The 21,302-nt window shown below is 41.9% G+C and overlaps 2 protein-coding genes across 4 annotated transcripts in view; one reads left to right on the top strand and one right to left on the bottom strand.

The window, feature by feature from the left end:
- The first annotated feature begins 1,867 nt into the window (after window positions 1–1,867).
- LOC311040390 (uncharacterized protein) lies at window positions 1,868–6,113 on the top strand. Of its 2 annotated transcripts, XM_084050644.1 has the most exons (6): window positions 1,868–2,068; window positions 3,224–3,328; window positions 3,844–3,948; window positions 4,169–4,252; window positions 5,322–5,450; window positions 5,791–6,113. In XM_084050644.1, the coding sequence occupies exons 1-6, from the start codon at window positions 1,870–1,872 to the stop codon at window positions 6,072–6,074; spliced, it is 906 nt and encodes a 301-aa protein (XP_083906770.1). In that variant the 5' UTR covers window positions 1,868–1,869; the 3' UTR covers window positions 6,075–6,113. The 2 variants fall into 2 exon arrangements, with proteins under 2 accessions (XP_083906770.1, XP_083906771.1); XM_084050645.1 differs by lacking the exon at window positions 5,322–5,450.
- A 999-nt stretch (window positions 6,114–7,112) lies between these two features.
- Window positions 7,113–21,302, bottom strand: part of LOC311040386 (rho guanine nucleotide exchange factor 7-like) — a 32,634-nt gene continuing 18,444 nt past the window's right edge. For both annotated transcript variants that reach the window (XM_084050639.1, XM_084050638.1), the window contains exons 8-21: window positions 20,849–20,944; window positions 19,347–19,469; window positions 18,734–18,872; window positions 18,558–18,617; window positions 17,561–17,707; window positions 17,263–17,349; window positions 16,630–16,708; window positions 16,327–16,457; window positions 15,653–15,880; window positions 13,448–13,541; window positions 12,786–12,875; window positions 11,212–11,308; window positions 10,439–10,493; window positions 7,113–9,843 (exon numbers count right to left, since the gene is read on the bottom strand). In XM_084050639.1, the coding sequence (XP_083906765.1) occupies window positions 9,721–9,843; window positions 10,439–10,493; window positions 11,212–11,308; window positions 12,786–12,875; window positions 13,448–13,541; window positions 15,653–15,880; window positions 16,327–16,457; window positions 16,630–16,708; window positions 17,263–17,349; window positions 17,561–17,707; window positions 18,558–18,617; window positions 18,734–18,872; window positions 19,347–19,469; window positions 20,849–20,944 (1,549 nt within the window). In that variant the 3' untranslated portion in view covers window positions 7,113–9,720. The remainder of the gene's footprint in view (window positions 9,844–10,438; window positions 10,494–11,211; window positions 11,309–12,785; window positions 12,876–13,447; window positions 13,542–15,652; window positions 15,881–16,326; window positions 16,458–16,629; window positions 16,709–17,262; window positions 17,350–17,560; window positions 17,708–18,557; window positions 18,618–18,733; window positions 18,873–19,346; window positions 19,470–20,848; window positions 20,945–21,302) is intronic.

Below are 21,302 nucleotides of genomic sequence, written 5' to 3' on the forward strand. Positions count from 1 at the left end.
CCCTGCTTGGCACTCAGCATAAAGGGTTAAATTGGGGCCCTGCGACATACTAGCATCATGTCCAGGAAGCGTAGTTTTACATCAAGCTGCTTCACACTACGGGAACAGGAGATAGGCTCCTGAGAGTCCTGACCTCTGGGCCATGTATATCTGCTATTTTTAGTGCACAATACAGTCGCTTGTTCAGCGTCTCTCGATTGTGACCTATCTTATGAGGTATAGGCTTTATCAGAAGAGATGAACTAAAAGTCAAATCACACATGACACATAACACAGTAAATGTTAATGTATTCATTTAACTCTGGGAGTATAAATATTTACCCGAATGTACACATACGGGTCAGCATTTCTACACTCTCAGACTTAAACTAACATGACTGTTTGCAGAGAGAACAGTTTGCTCTAGTTCATGACCAGTTAACATTCCCTCTCTTCCTCACACAGCTTTGCTTTCATGTAAATGTCTGCCAAATGGCATTTTCTGCAAATGCCATCCCTCCTCTGTTCTGCCCTGCACAAACAAAAGGCTCAGCCTTTCTCATCCATCCGTCCATCCATCTTCTAGCCGTTACATTATCTGCCTCTCTTTGTCTCCCTCCTCCATTCCTCTCAACCTGTCCCTCCATCCGCCTCTACCGTTCCTCTCCCCCTCGCTCCATTTATGGAATCACTTTCTTTCTCCATCTCTTTACTCGATGTTCTCCTACTTTTATCTCCTTCTCTCACCTTGTGCCTTGTCTCCCATCCCTGTACTGCTGATAGATGTACTTTTGTATGTTGATTCAGTGTCCTTTATTCCACTATACCGGTTGTCTGGTTGTCTGGAGGAAACAATTATGGAAGTTTTGTCAAATGCGCATCCCCTAGCACTGCTTATTTCTTTGTATTTGAATGTTGTTTACTTGCACACGCACACGCACGCACACACGCGCACACACACACACACACACACACACACACACACACACACACACACACACACACACACACACACACACACACACACACACACACACACACACACATACACACAAGCAGTGAGGGGAGGGGCAGGAAGGGGAGCAGCAAGATTACCGTAATCTATCACATAAATCGCTGTCATGCATTGATTCCCAAAAATGAGGAACAAAGTTCGTCCCTTATCAATTCAAAAAGGGGCATGTCTTTTAGTTTCCAAATAAGGGACAATTACGTATTTCAAGGGCCAGTTGGCAACCCTACTATAACAGCCCTCAGGAGAGGTGGTCTTCTACGAGAACCACTAACAGACATAATAATTCATATGGGACTCTGGACCCGTTCCATTTCTTCACTAGCTGTGTAGCCAGCTTCTGAATAAACTAGCTAAAGACAACATATTTTTTATTGAGAAAAGCCTTCCATGCTGTTATTTGCTCTTACCTTCGATTATGAAATAACCTCCAGTTCTGACTTCTTACAGCATCAATGCTGTCATCTGCAAGAGTCAATGTTATTTTCAAATTCCAATGCAAGGCTCTGATTACAGCAAATGTTATGGAAGCCATAGTCTAGTTTATTTTGTGTCCAAATTGTACAGTAACTTTCCACTGAATACAATGACATTACCGACACATTGTCAAAGGTGGATGAGTACACACTATTATACTGCTGACTAACGAGTAGGAAGGCCTGCACTATCTCTTCCAAAATAACAAAAACCATGTCCTTCGCAGAGCACAAACATTTCCTGACCATTGTTTCTCAAAAAAAACCTGCCCCTCCCCCTGAACTATGTAACCAATTACAGTATATCCCCCCCCCCCCCTCCATCCAGTAGAAGCAAGACAACATACCAACTACAAAAATTCAGTTCTCAGCATATGTACAGTATAGTGACTCAGTTTCAGGATGATTGGTTGTGGTGTGTTGTTACTTTTAATGTTCTGTCTATCTGAGGCTGGGGCTCAGAGTGATACCCCCTTGCTGCCAGACGTCTGGAGGGAAGTTAAAGGAATAAGAGACAAGTTGTATAGCCTGGGAGTCATCATGGTGGAACAGAGAGAGAGTCTGAGCGTCGCCAAAAACGAGATGGCAAAAGAAAAAGCAGGTTAGGATGGTCAAGAGGCTTGCATGTTTGTTGTGCAAAACATGATTATAAATGGAACTTTAGGAAGTTGTAAAGGTACAGGCTGAAATGTGTTTAAAATGTTTCAATTTAAAAGATGTAAAGCTGAAATCCACAACTTACATGTTAACACTGTATAACTAGCATATCTGCAGTGGTTGGACGTGGTCTCCTAACGCTCTCATTGAGAAATGTACCCTGTTATCAGGTAAGACTATACTGGTTGACAATGACATGCTGCCATGCTGCCTGCCAAGCAGGGATTCTCTCTTGGATGAGTGCGTGGTATATGTTTAGTTTACAGGTTTGCATCACTGGTGTTGCAATTTCCTTTCTCCATCAGTAGAGGACATAAAACAAAACAATGACGGTGAATAATTACAATTGAGGATTCTGATTAATAATTTTAATTATGATGGGCTTATACTCTCTCTGGGTCAGTATAGGAACCTTTTCTAGATCAGGGCCCTAATGTACTTTTGAAGTATTTTTAAAAGGAGTATTTTAACTCAAGTACAATTTTCACAGCACAACATCCACTTGTAGTGGATAATATTTACAGTAGTATCTATACTTTGACTAAAGTAATGGGGTTGTGTTGTCCACTGCTGAACGACAGCACTTGAAGCATGTAACTTTCCTCTCCTACTCCGGATTTGAACCTGGTTTCCTCCCGCAATGCTGGCATTTTTTACCATTGAGCTCAGCTAATAGAACCTGCCTGCTTGCTCAGGGGATAAATTGAATCTTGACCATCAAGTCAAAATTTGTGTCAGATCCTGTGTCTAGGTGAGACATGACCTTTGACACAATCTAAATGTCTCAATAGAAGAGCAGGGAGACAAAATACAACCACCCCAATTGTATAAGTTATATTGTATTAACATACTCAACATATTTACAGAAATATTTATACTTTGATTTATACTTTGACTAGTAATGTAGGTTGTGTAGGCCTACTTAGTCCACTGCTGATCGACAGTCTTATCTTTTCACCTTATATCTAAATCTTCATACTTACATACAGAGCCTCTGCATTTCTTTCTGAAACTTTCTGAGATAAATAATAAAATAAGTAGGATATAAAAGTTATGGATTGCTGGTTTAATAGATACATTTCTCTGTGGTACTTTTCAGAAACGGCTGCCAAAGTGAGTACCTGTGAGGGCAACGTGAATGATCTTAAGGCCAGGCTGAGTGTGAGTGAGACTAAGGTGGAGGACTTGAAGAAAGAAAGTGAAGGTAATTTGAACAGGCCACCTTGGTAAGCTGTCCACCGTAGAAGTGAGGCTTGCTGCCAGTAATTTAAAGCTGCAATCCACAACTTACATGTTAACACAGTATAACTAGGCAGCATATCTACATGGTCTCCTTACACATACACTCTCATCGAGAAATGTAGACTCTGTTGTCAGGTAAGACAACTATACTGGCTGACATGTAGCACTGCCTGAAGCTCATAACCCTGGCCAAGTGGGGATTCTCTCTCGGATGAGTGTGTGGTAAATGTTTAGTCTCCTATGCTTCAAATGTTGCGACTCAATTAATGGAGTTGTGTAGGCCTACTTTGTCCACTGCTGATCGACAGTCTAATCTTTTCACCTTGCATCTACAGTAAATATTTTCCATACAGAGCCTCTGCATTCCTTTCTGAAACTTTCTTTAAAACCTTTCTAGAGATAAATAATAAAATAAGTAGGACATACAAGTTATGGATTGCTGGTTTAACAGATATATTTCTCTGTGATACTTTTCAGAAATGGCTGCCAAAGTGAGTGTGAGTGAGGGCAACGTGGATGACCTTAAGGCCAGGCTGAGTGTGAGTGAGACTAAGGTGGAGGACGTGAAGAAAGAAAGTGAAGGTAATTTGAACAGGTGGATGTTTAGTGAATGCAGGAAGGACAGAGAGCAGTACTGACAAATGACTTACTTTGGTGTTCATTTCTTCAGTTGAGCTCAGAGAATTTTGATCTTGTGATTTACTCTACATTTGATTCATATAACCCACATGGGAAAGCTTACCCACATGAAACTGCTGAGCATTTATTATGACTGATAATACTATTGCTGTGCTGATTTTAGGCCACCTTGGTAAGCTCTCCACCATAGAAATGAGGCTTGCTGCCAGTGAACAGCAAGTTGAGGAGCTGAAGAAACAGATTGCAGGTATTTTCTATCAAGTACTTAGCAACGGTTTAGTTTTACTACTTAGTAGTGTAACGATACAGTAATTGCATTGCTGCGTCGGTTATAATTCCAACAATCCAACTAATACCAATCGATAGGTAAAAAACATCTCTACTTCTAGTGTGACTTGTAACGATCTAAATTCCTTTCGCATTGCAAGGAATCGATTGAATGGATATGAACTTGTGCCTTCCAATTAGCCACGTTAAAACAAGGAAGAGGGGTTTAATTACTTTAATTAGTTCTTAATCGCTACACTTCATTTGGTGAAAGCTCACGAGTTTCCTCTCTCTGTTGATAATGTCTGCGGCGGGACAAAAAGAAGAGATCTACATCTCACATTGCAAAGCATTGCCTTTCAATGACATCACCAAATCTGCGACCCCTTGATGTGTCATAAAGCCATAGTACCTCTATTATAGCTAAATGGATGGATAGTACAGACATTAATCAACACAGGAGGAAACAAACTAAAAATACATCACTTGCTTTCTGTCTGACAGAGGAATAATTTGAGGTCCTATCCTAGAAATGTTGTGTTTAATGATAGAAAGTATCGATAGTGGTATTTATAAAGACTCGGCTCATTAAACAATGTCAGTAATGGTATCGGTATCAGTAAAAGAATTAACAATCCCATCCATAGTTGCGAATTTGTCCATATGTGGTCAAATACAATTTCTATGTATTTGCCAGTGAATCATTGTGATTTATGTCCACAATAATTAATGTATCCCCTAAAAAACGAATTCTGCACTATATTTAATTTAATTAATTGTTGGCTAAATAGTTCTTTATCAATTTTAAATCATTGAGTCGTATCATATGGCTATAAATGAACGAATATTGTCCATGTATCATATCGTCAACCATGTATCATGATGCGTATCATAGCTGATAGTTGGATGTAAGCTGCTACACTGCAAGACAGATTTACAACAGATTTAATACATTTGATTGGTGTATGGTGTATTGGCTTAATGGTGTAAAATCTGCTTTCATAATATAATTAAAAAATGTTATGTGTTGTGTTGTGTTGTGTTGACAGACAAACCAAAGGTGGCATTCTCTGTTGGTTTGAGTGATTCTGGACAGGTTGGGCCATTTGATTCGCAAACCACTCTGATCTACACACAAGTAATTTCTAACATTGGCTCAGCGTACAATCCAACTACAGGTAGGTGGTGATTAAGTCATGTTAATGACCTTAGCTAATTCCATGACTTACATAACTAGCAGGCTATCAGACATCACTTTTTCCTTTTTTCTTTTAAACAGTAATCTAAATAAATCTTCCACTGTGTGATTCACATGGAAATAGTCAGGACGGGATTGAGAGACCTTTAATGCCATTGGTTTCAATTATCATTGTTTAAAAAGCGATCAATGAATGTAATTTTGGTTAAAACCATTATTTTCCATGACATGATAGGATGATTTTTACACACAGTTGTATTCATGTGTTATAATTCAATGTATGAATTCTCTCATTCATCTCAATGTGTGTTCTCTCATAGGTTACTTTACAGCACCAGTGAAAGGAGTCTATCACTTCAGATTTACTGCATCTCACTTTACAGCATCAGAGGCTGTACAGATCCAGATGTATAAAAATGAGGAGATGCTCTTGCATAACTTTGGACGCAATGAAAATGATTACAATGAAAACCTATCTAATGGAGTCATCATAGAGCTGGAGGAGGGGGACACCATTTCTATGCGTTTACCTCAGGGGAGTAAGCTCTATGATAACTCAAAACGGTACAACATGTTCAGTGGTTATCTGGTTTATCCTATGTAACACTGGTACTGGTACCATTACTTTAATGAGATGAGTATATTAAGCCCCATTCATCTTGTCAATAAACACATATTCAAAAGCAATATTGTCTATCTATGTTATGTTTTACTGATAATGTTTAAGACTTTTTAAGACACATTAACCCATCCGAGTGCAATCCCCTGAGTTCCTCCTCCCTCCACCTGGTGAAGACAGACTGTCATCGAACCCCAACGCAACATCCATTCTATCCCTCCATCCATCCAGAACAGATCTCTCTCCTCCTCTCAGTTAATCCTCCTGTCTCCAGTACCCCCATCCCTGCTTCTTCCCTCCTCCATCCAACATTATCTCCCCAATCCTGTCCTCCCTCCCTTTCACCTATCACATAAATACTATTCCACCCCTTACTTCCATATGTTCTCACATTATTCCTTCTTCTTCTTATTCGGTCCATCTCTCTTCTCTGGATTACAGACTGTAACATACAGTAGGTTCAGAAAAGGATGGAATGGACATCTCTGAGGCCAAACTTGATGATATAACTTGACGATACACTTTTTGTATTAGCTCGTGCTCATTTGATTTTGCTATTTTGTCTCATCTGTTTAAGAAAGTAGGTAGCTGATGTATAGCACTTTTACCTTGGCACTAGGTATACTCTTGGTTGCTTGTTTTTGCAGGAAATACACTTAAGACTTCTGGTGATTAGTAGTTTTGTTCCCTACCTATGTTGAATGCACTTATTGTAAGTCGCTTTGGATAAAAGCGTCTGCTAAATGACTGTAATGTAATGTAATGTAATATTGCTGAGGTTTAACCTTACAGAAAACCTATAAACTTTGTTGACTGGGCTCCCCCGCTCTAGCCTTGAACCACTCCTTTTTTTCTCCACACCAAATCTCTTTCCCGAAAATAGCCGATCTGCAAGCTCACAATGCATCGCAACACAGTGTGAGCTTCTGTTTTCGGAGATTGTTTGACTTGCACAGAATAGTGACACTATAGGTCATGTGGTTACTTGATGTGTCCAAAGACAAAACTCATTGAGATGCAACGTGATGTGTATTTATTTTACATCTACACTGAGTTAGACAGGTGAAATAAATAAAGGTTACAGGGGGAGGTGTAATCATCATCATCATAATCTTTATCTTACACCACACAGGATGTTTCATCAGTCAAGTTCATTTAAATAATTCAGTAAACAGGCCAACAGCTGAAATGCCCGACACATTACATTAAGTGTTTTGTCTTTTCTTCCATCACTTAGTGCATTTAAGAGAAAACAATGAAGCATAACAATGCATCAGACAGGTCAGCAAATAAGAGCTATATATTTTCTCTTCCAAGGCATGTGTGCTGATGATCATTTGAAATACCAGTGTTTGCTTTTATACTGTACAAATAACAATAATTAACAACTTGTAGAAAATCAAACATATTAAAAATCTATGCAATTATAAGTGTGCAAACATAATTACAAATATAAAAACACAGTTCAAACCTGAATGTTAAAATGTTCAAAATCATAAGACAAAAAAAGATTTTACAGTGATTGTGTGGACTTTGGTCTTTAACAATATAATTGGGGAATGTGCATCAACATGAGCAAGAATACATATTTGCCACAGGGTTCTTCATTCTGGCTTCCATTTTCCATTTGCTTTCATGCAATGTCTTTGATCAACATCAAGAGCTGCTGACAAGAGGCTTCTGATGTTGACATTTCATCCTGTCCATATTTTCGGGTTGCAGGTGAACATGACAAGTGCCACAGTGTTCACTTTTGATCTTTAAAGCAAAATCTCTCTGAACAGAAAATAATCATCAAGACAGACACAGCTGTATCCTTAGGGAGGGATGTTGACAACTAGTGTCTGTCCCCCCCGCTGTTTGCCCTCAAACACAATACATTTAGAAACATTATGGACCTGGAAACAAGAGTACAATAGCTTTTCTAAAAGATAAGGTTATAATCTACATTATCTGGATGTAAACTGCATTAAATAACTCAAAATTAACCCCTTAAACCCCAGCATCCGTATTGTGGGGAGAGCTTTTGCAGAAAATAGCCAATCGACAAGCTCAAAACGCTTGTCAATCAGCTATTTTCAGCAAAAGCTTTCCCCCACAATAGCAGAAAAGACACTAGTATAGAGCCCTGAGGGACTCCACTCAACCATATGGGGTTTAAGTGGTTAAGGAGAGCAAGAAAACGCCTTCTGTTTTTCAAATTAAACAGCTGTCACAACTGGTTTATTATGGACTGTCGCATTTTCTAACTCGTTTTGGACAGATAAAGCACCAGGGGACATCGTGATGACTCTCTCACCTGGTTATGAGAAAAGGTTTCCACAAGGCCATTCTGAATTATTGCCATAATGGGGACATTATACTCTTTCAGACAAGCAAGCTAAGGATCAAAGTTAAATGTTAAAGGGTTGGGGGGGGGGGGGGGGCAGCATTGTCTCCGCTGTTTTATTACTTGGTTCTAATGCTTTCTGGATACTGGTTCCTATGAGAAGTCCCACTTGATGGTATGTTACTTGACTTCACCAAGATAAGGTCATTTCTCGATATCCTTTTGTGACGGAATGGTCATCCTTGAAATCGGAATGCTCCCGACGTTTGCACTGACCGCTTTCCTCACCATCACATCACCCTCTTCAACCTCCAACCGATGAGGTCTGTCTGGCCACAGACTTTTGAGTTATTGCAAGAATGATGGTCCATGAATCCAGCTCGACAAAATGATCAATGGTGGCGCCCTCTTGAAGCAAATGTCCCTCGAATTAAATTGACAGCAGCAGTTGTGTCTGTGAACGTCGACAAGATGATAAGAAAGGAGCTACAAGGGAAGCTCAGTTACCGGTTTTACCACAGACTGCAGACAGAGCAGAATGCAGGGCAGTGAATGGAGCTAAATGCTGGAAAACCGTCTTCACTCTAGATTTGAAATATCAACAAGCTACTATTTAAAGTATTATAGTTGAGATGCAAAGAGGCCGGCCCAAAAACACCTGGCGGCGGGATCTCCAGGCAGAGTTGAGATGCAAGTATACAACAACATACAATCTGTGGTTGTGAAAGCTCCACAACATTTTGACTAGCATTGAGGCTATGGGATATTGATTTTGATGGGAAAAATAAGTTGTTGGTAACCAAACGAAACACTTAATAAACACTCAATAAATCAAATGGATAGAAGACTTTGTACCAGCTGTTTATAAATGCTATTGAATTTGATTTGAGTAAAAGTCTCAAGACTCTGGTGTGTTTAATGCCACCTGCTGGTAAAACAAGATGTTGTCAATATGGCGTATCTTTCCATTATCCCCATCTCTGCGGGAAGTGACATCGATCACAAAGAGGAAGTGATGTGATTCACGGCTAGCGGTGCGTATGGTTTCACAGCTTTGTGGTCAGTTGGCGATGGCTTCAGTTGTTGGCTGGTGTTTCCATTTTGGTCCCAGAAGTTAGTTCGCAGGTTCAAAGGTCAGAGGCCAGTGTCAGTTCAAAGGGTGTGTGGTCGTTAAAAAGGTCAGATTTGGTCTCGTCTTTGTTTTCAAAATGTTCTGCACATCGCTCTCTCTCACCCTCTCACACAACATACCTCCTCACTCTTTCTGTTCATGCCTCCATTTCTCTTAACTCGCTCTCTCTCTCAGAGGTTGGTCTCATCCCAGGCGGGGTCATTCATGCTCTTCAGAACTCTCCTGATCATCCTCTCCAACTCCTTCCTCGCCCTCTGCTCTTCTTCCAATGTCCTCCTCATCCTCTTGTTGTCCTGGGAGCAGGGATTAAATGAAAAAAGAGAGAGATCTCAAGCTCTGAATTAGGCTTGGGCTGATATTCAATAATATTGTATATAGCGATATTTGTGACACAATAACAATGTTCTTCACAGTATTGAATATCGCCCAGATATACTACTTAATAGGCTGCTTTAACATTTATTTCCAGCTCTGATACACTATATTTATGACCTACCTTTTGCCCCGGATGATTAGTGTGATAAAAAGGACTGAGAGGGTGATAACTGTTGTGAGAAACTTGTATGGGAATAGCTATCAAATCAGCACACAGTAAAGTGCCAATGTGAGCGACCTCATTGTGTAAGGAGATCAAGCAAGGCTGCCATGGTACTATTTTCTGGTTGTCTTTGTGACTAAATCAAGCTATGGGATAAACAAAATGATTGCGTGAGTCATCCCCCTCACTAGACAACCCCTGACAAAAAAACGAATTTCACACCAAATAATGAGAGATTCTTTTCTGTTGCAAAGCTGAGGTAACTAGATATTTCTGCAGGGGTGGTTGTGCTGTTTTACCATTCAGATTCATAACCTAAACAGAGAGGAGCAAAATAAAGCCTCGCTCACCTGTTTGAGTTCCAGAAGCTCGTCTTTCAGACTGTACACTGTGTCCACCAGGCTCCTACGTGGGAAAAGAAACGACTCAGGCTTGAATCTCCACACACTAATAAGGGCCACCCATTGTGCTTTCATAACACAAATAATAATCAAAAGTAATTCATCAAAAGTATATCATAACAGGTGAATGTGCAGAAATCTACTTTGTACCAAGTTTTTGTTTCACATACCTCCCCCCCCCCCCCACCTCACAAACAAACACGCGTGAAATAGATGATGAGTTGGGACAGGATTTGACCATGTGTCAAAATGACTCCACTGCATCAGACGTTGACCCGACAGGGCTCTCCTGTCACGTGACACACATTGACGATTGATGATTTATGATTCCAAGCCTAGCAAACGGCGCTGAGTCAGCAGTAGCGGACATCACTCTTGTTCTGCACGGCCACACGCTCGGCTAACGCCTCACTCTGGGCTTAAGTCCACTTCTGACGGCGCAAATGCCTTCTTTGACATATTTTTACAGGATGCATCAACCTATTGAGTGAGAACATCACTTCTGCAATCCAGTGGGGGGGGGGGGGGGGGGGGAGACTACCGGGAACGTTGAAAAGCAACATGGAAAAGGAGTGCCGTCGCATCAAACGGGTGACGCTCAAGGTGGTTTTGCCCCAACTCATCTCACACACACACACACACACACACACACACACACACACACACACACACACACACACACACACACACACACACACACACACACACACACACACACACACCTCTCCTCCATCACAGTCTGTCCGTTGCTCTTGATCTCCTCCACGATGATCTTCTCCTCTTCAGGAAACAACATGTGCACGTCCTTCCTGCTCGAACCTGGTGCAATAAGAAATCAATAGGTCAACATGTTATACAAGGTACGTCACAATGGCATGCGCTCACAATAAGGACACATCTGTCCATTAACCACCTGAACCCTATTGTCCCTGTTCTGTGTTCTGGGCATGTCACACTAGGCAAATATTCGGCTATTTTCAGTGAAGAGATTTGAGGGGAAAAAGGAGGGGGCCTACTGTAGATCCATAGGGGAAGTATAACGGGTTTAAGTGGTTAAAACTCTATATGCACACACACCAGTTCTATTGCAGAACTCACTATACGGCACATGAACACGTTGTTTTGCAACATGTTAGGCTTTGCACGTCCGCACTCACACACGTGTGCATTATGCGGGTATATACTACATGTTAGAGGGATCCATGCACTTTCACAAAACCACACTGTACTTACAGGGGAACATCTTTGTGTATGTCACATACACAAAGATGTCTGAGCACACAGCAGGTCACAGTCAAAAATCGCCGATATACACGCTCAAGACGCCTTGTGAGCTTGTAGATCAACTATTTTCGCCACGCCTCACCGTTGTACGACGAAGCAAAATCCGGCTTTTCACACCACTGAGCCATTATAACAGCAAAACATGACAAAGCACACAGTACACTACTGGTCGGAGGGGAATCGGGACTTGAGGGTCGGGACTGTGATGCCTTACGCGAGACAGAGGTGGTCCTGGAACTATGGGCGTTCCAGATACTGTCATAATCCGAGTCTTCGGATTGGTCGGAACACGTAGGCGGGTTGCTGGAGTAACCAGCAGCGCTGTCCACGGGGACAGTGAGGTGGGCGTCGGCTAGCACGTGGTTGTGCATGAGGTCCGTCCCCAGCCAGGCTGCGACCCAATGAGCAACGGGGAATGGGGCGGAGCAAAACCATTTTGAATGGGCGGGGGTGGGGTTGCAGGATAAACCATAATGTGCGGGGTTCGTACAGGGGTTTACAAACAAGTGGAGGATTGTGTGGGTCAAACCAATTTGGATTGGAGAAGGGGGTGGGGGGAAAAAAAAAGAGTTGCGTGGACCAAATTAGTTAGGCGTGGAAAGGTGATGATGATGATAATGATGAGGACGACAGGGGAGACCAAACAAAATGGTGTCGGGAGAGAGGTCAGTGAAATTAAAACCAGTTTGACATGAATGTAATCGAAAAAAACAAACATGTTTCCAAGCAACAGAGAGGTGTGAATGAGGATTTCAACATTTAAAAAGGGAAAGAAGGAGCCAAATGAAGAAAGGATGGAGGAATGGATGGAGGGGTGGATTAGGAGGAGGAGGGGAAACAAAGGGGTTACAAGTAGACATAATTACAAAGAAGAGAGAGGAAGACAAAAAACACTGTTAGTGCAGGAAGAAGAGAAAAAAACAATAGTTAGCAATACACTAGCTAGCACCATGTTAGAGACAGAGTGTGAGTGTGAGTGTGGGTGCATGCGTGCGTACGTGTGTGCACTCACTGGAGTTGAGAGTCTGCCGCGTCTTAGCGCTGGTGCAGTAGGCCTCGATCACCTTGAGAATCTGAGCATCCTCCTCTAGAGCAGCTGTACCTGGAGAGAGTGGTGGAAGGTGGGAAGGAGGGATGGAAGGAGGTTGACAGAGGGAAAAGGTGGAGGAAGAGAAGGAACGAGGAAAAGAGGAGGAGAAGGAGACAAGAATGTAGTGAGGGATGAGAGGGATAAAGTGCATTGTTGCATTTTGTGTGAAGTGTGTATCAACACAACCTGTCTAATTATCATGCTGTCCCTATTGCTAATGGGACTTTGGTTGAGCAAAACCATAACAGTTTTATTTTCGTTTGAGAATTGTCATGAAGGGCAATTCATTCAAATTTGTATGGCTTTTGCAAATAATTAACTTTTCCCTTTAAAAGCATCCAAAAACATATGATTGTGATGCACTTAAGATGCCCCTCTGCTCTCAATTCTCTAAAATGAAAGCACTTGGAGTGCGCCCTGACTAACTGCGAGTCAATTCATGAACACACCCCTCAGTGTAGCACTTGTTTTCTTAGCACTATGTACTCGAGTAGAGTAGAGTTCATGCCTTTGACCTCGCATTTTGCAAGTCACTCTGAATAAATGTCAAAATTGTAGATTGTGTGTGACTGAGTGGTACATACTCTTCCTCACAGTGAAGTCTTCCTCTGAGGGCTTCCTCTCTGGTTTTCTCTTTGGAAGCAGCTTCTTCATGTTCTTTGGACTCTTACTCATGTCCTATACACAAAGAGACAGGACTCACAGTGTGTGAGTGTGTGTGTGTGTGTGTGTGTGTGTGTGTGTGTGTGTGTGTGTGTGTGTGTGTGTGTGTGTGTGTGTGTGTGTGTGTGTGTGTGTGTGTGTGTGTGTGTGTGTGTGTGTGTGTGTGTGTGTGTGTGTGTGTGTGTGTGTGGTTACAGAATGAACAGGTAATATATCTCTGCTGTCCAGCCAGAAACTGCTAACTCCAAAACACTCATTGTTCAGGAAACGCAAAAACAAAATATACGTTTTTCAGGAAATGAAGAAAACCTTATATTTTTAAAACAAAGCAATACTGCCTCATCAAAGTTGGTATAGTGACTTTATATATTGTCAGATACTTGCATGTGTCATTATATTATCAACACTTTAACCAAATCGCGGGTAAATCAACACTTTACCCAGCGCAAGTGGAGTTAGCAGTTTCAGACGAGCAGAAATCAAGCTGAAGTGGAGTTAGGTGTCCAAACAACAATAGCTCCACTCGCTGCTAAGGGAGAGGTTTCTGAAGGGTACAAATTCTCAAAAGCTAACAATGGATCTCCAAGCTCACAATGCATCACAACAACGTGTGAATTAATGCCCTGATGCTTCATGCCACTTATTATATAGGCCTACAATAATAAACAGGACTTTAAATATTACAATAACTTCTGCAAAGAGGTAGTAGAATAGCGCGACAGAAATGCTATGAACGCCTTTCTTCTTGTCACATTGCTCTCCTCATTAAACACTTAATAGATTTTAGAAATATAATTACTTGTTTTCATAACATTAGCGTCAGTGCTAAGTTTGATAAACAGGTACACTGCATAGTTTTAACAGACTACGGGGAGCTTGTTTACGTGGTCCTCCTCCTCGTTCACTGCGCAACGCGCTCTACTCATGCTGTTGAAAAGCAGCGCTGTAGAGGAGAGGGGGGAGTTGTTTGTTTTTGACGGACAGTTTGAGGATCCAATGGAGTTGGGAGTTTTCGTCAGAGGCGCTTTTTAATACTTTTCATTGGTTCAAATGTTTTGATATTTTACACAGACCTAAAGGGTGTTCAATAGCCTTGATTTATGAAAAAATAAAAAAAACTGAAAATGGAGTTAGCTGGTCCTGGCTGGACACCGACGATATGCTTGATGAGCTGTAGTGAACCCATGACATAAACATTACCAATGTTGTTGAAAGAATGTGTACTATAATTGTTTTCTAATATGCAGGTGCAGTGTATGCTTTGCGTGTAATGGTGTTGTGGATTGCAACATTGTGAATTACAATGTTGTTTGTGCAAGGAAATGTACTGTAAAACTGCAACTGTGAATTATTGTGCAATTGAAATGGCAAAGTGATGCAAAGTATCTCTGTCGGACGGCCTATGGCTGAGCAAAAGCTTATCGTCTTGTGTAGAGCAAAGCTTGGGGAGAAAGCAGGGAATACTTAATGCAAATTTAGGACAATTGGAGAAAATCTACTTGAAGCCTAGTCAGCAAAAATAGCAGCTATACAAGCTCAGCATGCGTCGCAGCGCACACTGGGGGACTCCAGTCAACAAAGTATAGGGTTTAAGTACTGGGGGAGAAGAACTCTTGAGACTTACAGCCATCCGTAAACTAAAACAACTGTCTCGCTGATCCCATCTTCTTCTCCTCCTGTTGTACCGTAGCTTTACAGTTCTTCTGTATGGGGCCATCTGTTTAGTTTTTTTCATAATGCTTACAGTCACCAATAAGATCAAACTCTTAAAGATAACTAATTTAGCCAAAAAACATATCCCCCATATTCCCCCCCAACCTATAAGTGATTCCTTCTGGCTGTAGGTACAGAGTACCTACCTTCTATCTATCCATTTCCTTTTTTAATGGTCCAGCTGGCTCACCATTTAGATCAAAACTGGTAACGTAGTGAATTCTGTGACTCTAGAGTGGTTGTTATTTGGCATTTTTGGCAGATTTGTATTTAATATATATATATATATTGATTTGACCATTTTTTCCCCGATCCACCAGCATTGTCAACAGTATTGTGCATCGCTATCACTTTGGTTTCTTTCTGCAAACGATTGTTTTGATTTAATTCACACATTCATCCTTCATGCGTACCTCCTTGAAGCAGAGGGCAGCAGAGGGCCGGAGCGGAGGTGCAGGCCTCAGACAGCTCAGGCTCCAGGGTTTAGGGGTGCTGGGGGGCTCCAGGGGTTGGCTCCACATGGGGTTGGTGCCTGGGGTCGCGCTGAAGGAGGAAGGGTGGGGGAGGGTGTGGTAGAACGACCCGACGCTGACCCCACGAGATTCTGAATGTCTGGAGGGGGTGGCTGGGTGGGAGGGTAACTGGGCGGGAGGGATGATAAGAGAGGTCGAAGGGGGGGGGGGGGAGATACAAGAGCAGGAGAGTGAGAAGGGAGGGGATGGGAGAAAGGAAAGGAAGGGCAGGGGGAGGGTATAGGAAAAAGAGAAAGAGGGATGGAAGGAAAACAGCAGGAGGGTTGAAATCCAAGTCAACTGATATTATGGTTTGGGAGGGCTGGGTGGGGGGGTTTGTGTTTGTCTTGTGCGTTTGTTTGTTTCACAGAAAATCTGAAGAGTCCCCTGTCATTGTTTATCCTCCTGTAAAACTGACATCTTCAATAAAAATTATGTGAAAATAGAAAAAATAAAGTGATTTTAAAAAAAACTGATGGTTTGGGGAGAAAGAAAATGGTTACCTGAAAGTTCTGACTGACTAATTGACTGAATAATTGTTTAAAGTGAATGTTGGCAAAGTGGAGTGTACTCACTGTGTTACACACAGACTGATGTTTAGGTGTGTGTGTGGCTGTAGTGTGAGTGTGTTTGGTGAGAAGGTCCAGCCAATCCTGGAGGTCCTGCTGAGTACTGCAAACCACCTGTGTCCGCTCACCTTGACCACCTGCAGAACACACACACACACACACACACACACACACACACACACACACACACACACACACACACACACACACACACACACACACACACACATTACAGTATCTCCACCATTAGTTTCTAGCTGAATGCCCTCTGTTGAGATGAGAACATAGTTGTTGAACACAGAAGCGTACCAGATATCTCAAAGGCATTCTTCATGTTCTCTCCGTCCTCCAGTCTGGAGATGAGCATCCCAGACAGAGGAAGTCTCCCCTGCATGGGGACAAACACATGCATGGACACACAAGAGTCAGGGACACAGAAAGATGGACAGACAGGCAGGCAGACAGATGTCATTTAGTTTTACCAAAGCAGCGAAAAATAACAGACCACCCAGAGAAAATACGCCATTCTGATTGGCTGAGTCTGTTAATGTCACATGGGTGTACATTGATTCTCTGATCAAAACAAAACTCTGCCAACAAGAACAGAATTTATTCAAAGCTAGACCTATCAATGTACAGTACTTCATGTAAATAATTGATTCATAGAATGAATCTGTGTAACAGAAACATGTGAATGAGAAGCATGCTACACTTTTGTAATTAAACATTTCATATTTTTGGTAATTATGGAGACTGCAAAGTTACCCATGGTGTGAGTGGGATTTGTGTGGTTATTTTCCCATAACTGACTCTTTCCCCAGTGCTTAAGATGAATGTGTGTGTGTGTGTGTGTGTGTGTGTGTGTGTGTGTGTGTGTGTGTGTGTGTGTGTGTGTGTGTGTGTGTGTGTGTGTGTGTGTGTGTGTGTGTGTGTGTGTCTGACCTGATAGATGAATCCACTCATCCTGGAGCTGGCAGAGATCATGAGCAGCGTGTGAGAGAAGAGGAGGAGGTATCGCTCACTCCTCTCCTGCAACACAAACACCTCAAAGCTTTAAGCAAAGCTTTAAGTAAAAGTAGCAATACCACTACATAAAAAAATACTCTGTTACAAGTAAAAGCCATGTCCAGCTCTTAATTTATACTTTGTTTAATGTAATTTCAACGCTGTTTTCAGTTGAAAATACAGTAAGTATAAATATAAATGAGTACATATGGATAGCATAATAAAAGTAGCATACCGGACAGCTCTGTGTGTGAACACTGGTCTGGGACATGTGGAGAACAGGACCCAGGGCTCTGATGTCATCACCCTCCCAGTTCCTGATTGGCTCGCTGAGGATCTGCAGCTCCAGTTCCTTCCCCTTCCTCACTTCCTGGCACTGAGCCTGGAGACAAGCAACACATGCACAATGTGTGATAGACGGCACGCTAAGATTTCATTAAAATTTTCTTACGATTTTTAATGCAAACATATCATTGCTGTTGGTCAGAAGCCTCTTATCTCCATATTTTAGCTTTTTCGAAATGCGGATCGAACCGCGGGCGTGAAGCGACTCGCTTTGAGCTTATAGATCTGCTACTTTTGCTGTTTTTTTTTTATTTGAATCCTGAAAATAAATAGTTTTGGACATATGAGGTTTCCACCTGACATAGACGATATCCAGTTAACTACAGACACAAAAACGCTAACATCGTCTGATGTTTCTGCGACAGTAAAACAACATTCATAATAAGTGCCATGTTTTTTATATTGGACAAAAGTCAAAGAATCGTTGGTAGTGATTGAGACTCGTGAGAGGCGGTTGCATTTAGGCGTGACAGTGGTCACACGCAGGAGAGGGGGAGAGAGAGAGAGAGAGGGAGGGAGAGAGAGAGAGAGAGAAAGAGAGAAGTTGTGGCAACTAGGGGTGTGGGGAAAAAATCGATTCGAAAGCGAATCGCGATTCTCATGTTGGACGATTCAGAATCGATTCTCAAAAAAAAAAAAAACGATTGGTGGCCCCAAGAATCGGAATCGAATCGTGACATAGCAGAGGATTCACAGCCCTAGTGGCAACCCAGCAGAACAGCAGACGTTTTGAAATGTCTCTGATTTGCAATAATAATGATAAACATTTTTATAAAAAACATGACCCATTATGACCCATTATATTTTCCGGCTTTTGTCCTAAAAAAAAAACCCTGTCAAAACCAATAATTACTGGCCTAACGCGGCCACTTATGTGTATTTCTTACAGCAAGGCTTTTGAAGGCTGTCATAGAGGCGTGTAGGTCTGTCCTGTCAGGGTGATGGTCCTGTGATGAGACACAAACATTAGACATGGGGGTCCCAGAACCCATTTTAAGAACCACTATTCCAGTAGAACACAGACACACAGGGAGGACAGAAGAGGTGAAAGAGACTGGCCGACCTCCATGTGTCTCTCCAGTTCCTTCAGCAGGGTGGGGTAGCGGTCCAGTCTGGTGAATGGTTTACTGAGACCAGTGGTCAGAGTCAGGATACCTGGACTGGATGCCCCCTTGGATTCCATGTACTCCCCTAGATCCTCACTGCAACACGCATGCACGCACGCACACCAGTGTTAATTTTGTCGACTAAGACTAAGACTAAGACTAAAAGACTAAAAGACTAAGGTTTTTGATATTTAGTCGACTAGACTAGACTAAGACTAAACAATTTTCAGAAGACTAAAATAGGACTAAAACTAAATGGTGTGTTATTCAAAAGACTAGGACTAAGACTAAACAATTTTCAGAAGACTAAAATAGGACTAAAACTAAATGGTGTGTTATTCAAAAGACTAGGACTAAGACTAAACAATTTTCAGAAGACTAAAATAGGACTAAAACTAAATGGTGTGTTATTCAAAAGACTAAGACTAAGACTAAATCAAAATTTGCTGTCAAAATTAACACTGACGCACACACCACACACACACTTGTAGATCTGCCATGTTCGCTGAATGTTTACCTACTATGACATGCCCGGAATAGGGATGCTAGGGTTCATGTGGTTAATTGTACCTGTGTTGGGTGAGCACGCTAACAGCTGAGGGGTGGTTCGAGCAGTACGCCACATACAGGCTCTTCATCTGTGGCATGAGGCCCAGGAAGAACCCGGCAATTCTCTGCTGGAACTCTGAGAGTCTATACAAACACACACACACACACACACACACACACACACACACACACACACACACACACACACACACACACACACACACACACACACACACACAGACAGACACACAAACACACAGACAGACACACACACAGACACACAGACAGACAGACAGACACACACACACACACTTTAAGAAGTTATTTATGTCCACATAAGCGATACAATACAAGGACACAAATATGTTCAAGGTGCTGTAAAAAAAGTACAGTCAGCAAATCTTGGACAAAGGGTTCATCTTCCATGAGACTATGTCTCACAGCCCATTCTTGGGTCCACCTGACCCATCGATTGCGCAACAATAGGCCAACACACACATGTTGTGAGGAAACCAAACACTAGAGGTCACTGTAATCCCACAAAAATCTGCCTGCAGTATTTAGCTCCAATGCAACTAGTGAGCTGTGCATATACTGTAGGTTTGTTTGTTTCTATTGTTAGCTGAACAGGATGTAAACTGGGAGTTGTCCATAGAGACGGTTTTGCCTGTGAAATTAGTAAGGCCACAACACCTCCCAATATTAACCTACAGCAACTAGCAAAGTGCAATTTCAACCAAGAAAAAAAGGTTGTTTTGGAGGTCACTTAACCATATCCGTGGTTAAGTTTGCCATGCATGAATTCTCTTTTTCAGCAATGTCCTGCTTCGTAAGTGCACACTGGAAGCAGAAACAATGGGAATTCCTGTGAAGTGAAATTCTCACCAGAACAGGAGCCTGGCTATCCACGCATTTTTCGTGTTGGAGCAGGTTGCTACAGCATCACATTCACAACATTTATCTTTATGGGGGTTGTATTTGTGAAAGATGCTTTGACTGTCATACAAATCCCTGTATTTCTCCACTTCGAATGCAGGTTAAATATATTCCTCGTGCTCTCTGTACAGCTGAGAAATAATATGTACAGTATTTACTATTGTACTGATAGAGCCTATAGATGGCACTGTTTGCTTGTACAGTATAAACAAGCAAATTCTGGTCTATACCAGAATGATCTTTGCCGTTCATGTCTGACTTCCTGGTAACTAATGATAATAATTGACATATTTAAACCATAATAACATGTTTCTTTATAAAGTTTTGATGTATTTCTAATCTGACATACACCCTGCACATTGCAGAACTTCTGCATCCAATGTGAATCCACTTCTGACCACTGAGCAGTTCCACTGGCCAAAGTGCCTTGCTCAAGGGAACTTCAGCAGCGAGGAGTGGGGAGGGGTGAGTGTTTCTCATTCACTTCTCTTTCACAGCCCCACCAAGAGTTTTCCTGCTGGTCCGGGGTAACAGGAAATGAAAAACAAAAAGAAAGAATGGGACAAAAAACAGAGAGGCGAACTGACTTGGTACGCTCCTCCAAGGACTGAACCAATATCTGCTGGAAGGTGGAGATCTCCTCCAGGTTCCCCTGAATATGACTGATGTCTGCACTGCTCAGCCTGGAGAGAAGAGGAGAGGAGAGGAGATTTCATGATGAAATTGTGAAAAACGTCAGTAACACATGCGCACACATAATACAGTACATATGCACCAGTGATGTTGTCTAGATTTTTTCAGAGGGTACACCATACATATTCCCGCCCACACGCACAGTACGTGCACATGCGTGGTCACCGAATGAAATAACCGCTCTAATGCTTTGAACAAACGTTTTTTTGGCGGTGTTCCCATCTTCGTTTGCAAAAAGAGTAGACTGAATCTAGACGAATGTTCCTTTAGTTTTATACTGTGTGTAACAGTGTTGTTTTCGTGATGTACGAGCAATTTGAATACTACTGTAATTAAGTGTGCCATATC

This window comes from Gymnoscopelus microlampas, assembly GCF_963454915.1.
Source record: "Gymnoscopelus microlampas genome assembly, chromosome: 24".
Lineage (NCBI taxonomy): Eukaryota > Metazoa > Chordata > Actinopteri > Myctophiformes > Myctophidae > Gymnoscopelus > Gymnoscopelus microlampas.

What these genes read in the sequence shown, in the direction of transcription:
- LOC311040390 (XM_084050644.1), top strand. Translation starts at nt 1,870, where the DNA reads ATGATTGGTTGTGGTGTGTTGTTACTTTTAATGTTCTGTCTATCTGAG. An exon ending in CGTGAAGAAAGAAAGTGAAG is followed by an intron (nt 3,949 to 4,168) that starts GTAATTTGAACA and finishes TGCTGATTTTAG; the next exon opens with GCCACCTTGGTAAGCTCTCC. An exon ending in GCTGAAGAAACAGATTGCAG is followed by an intron (nt 4,253 to 5,321) that starts GTATTTTCTATC and finishes TTGTGTTGACAG; the next exon opens with ACAAACCAAAGGTGGCATTC.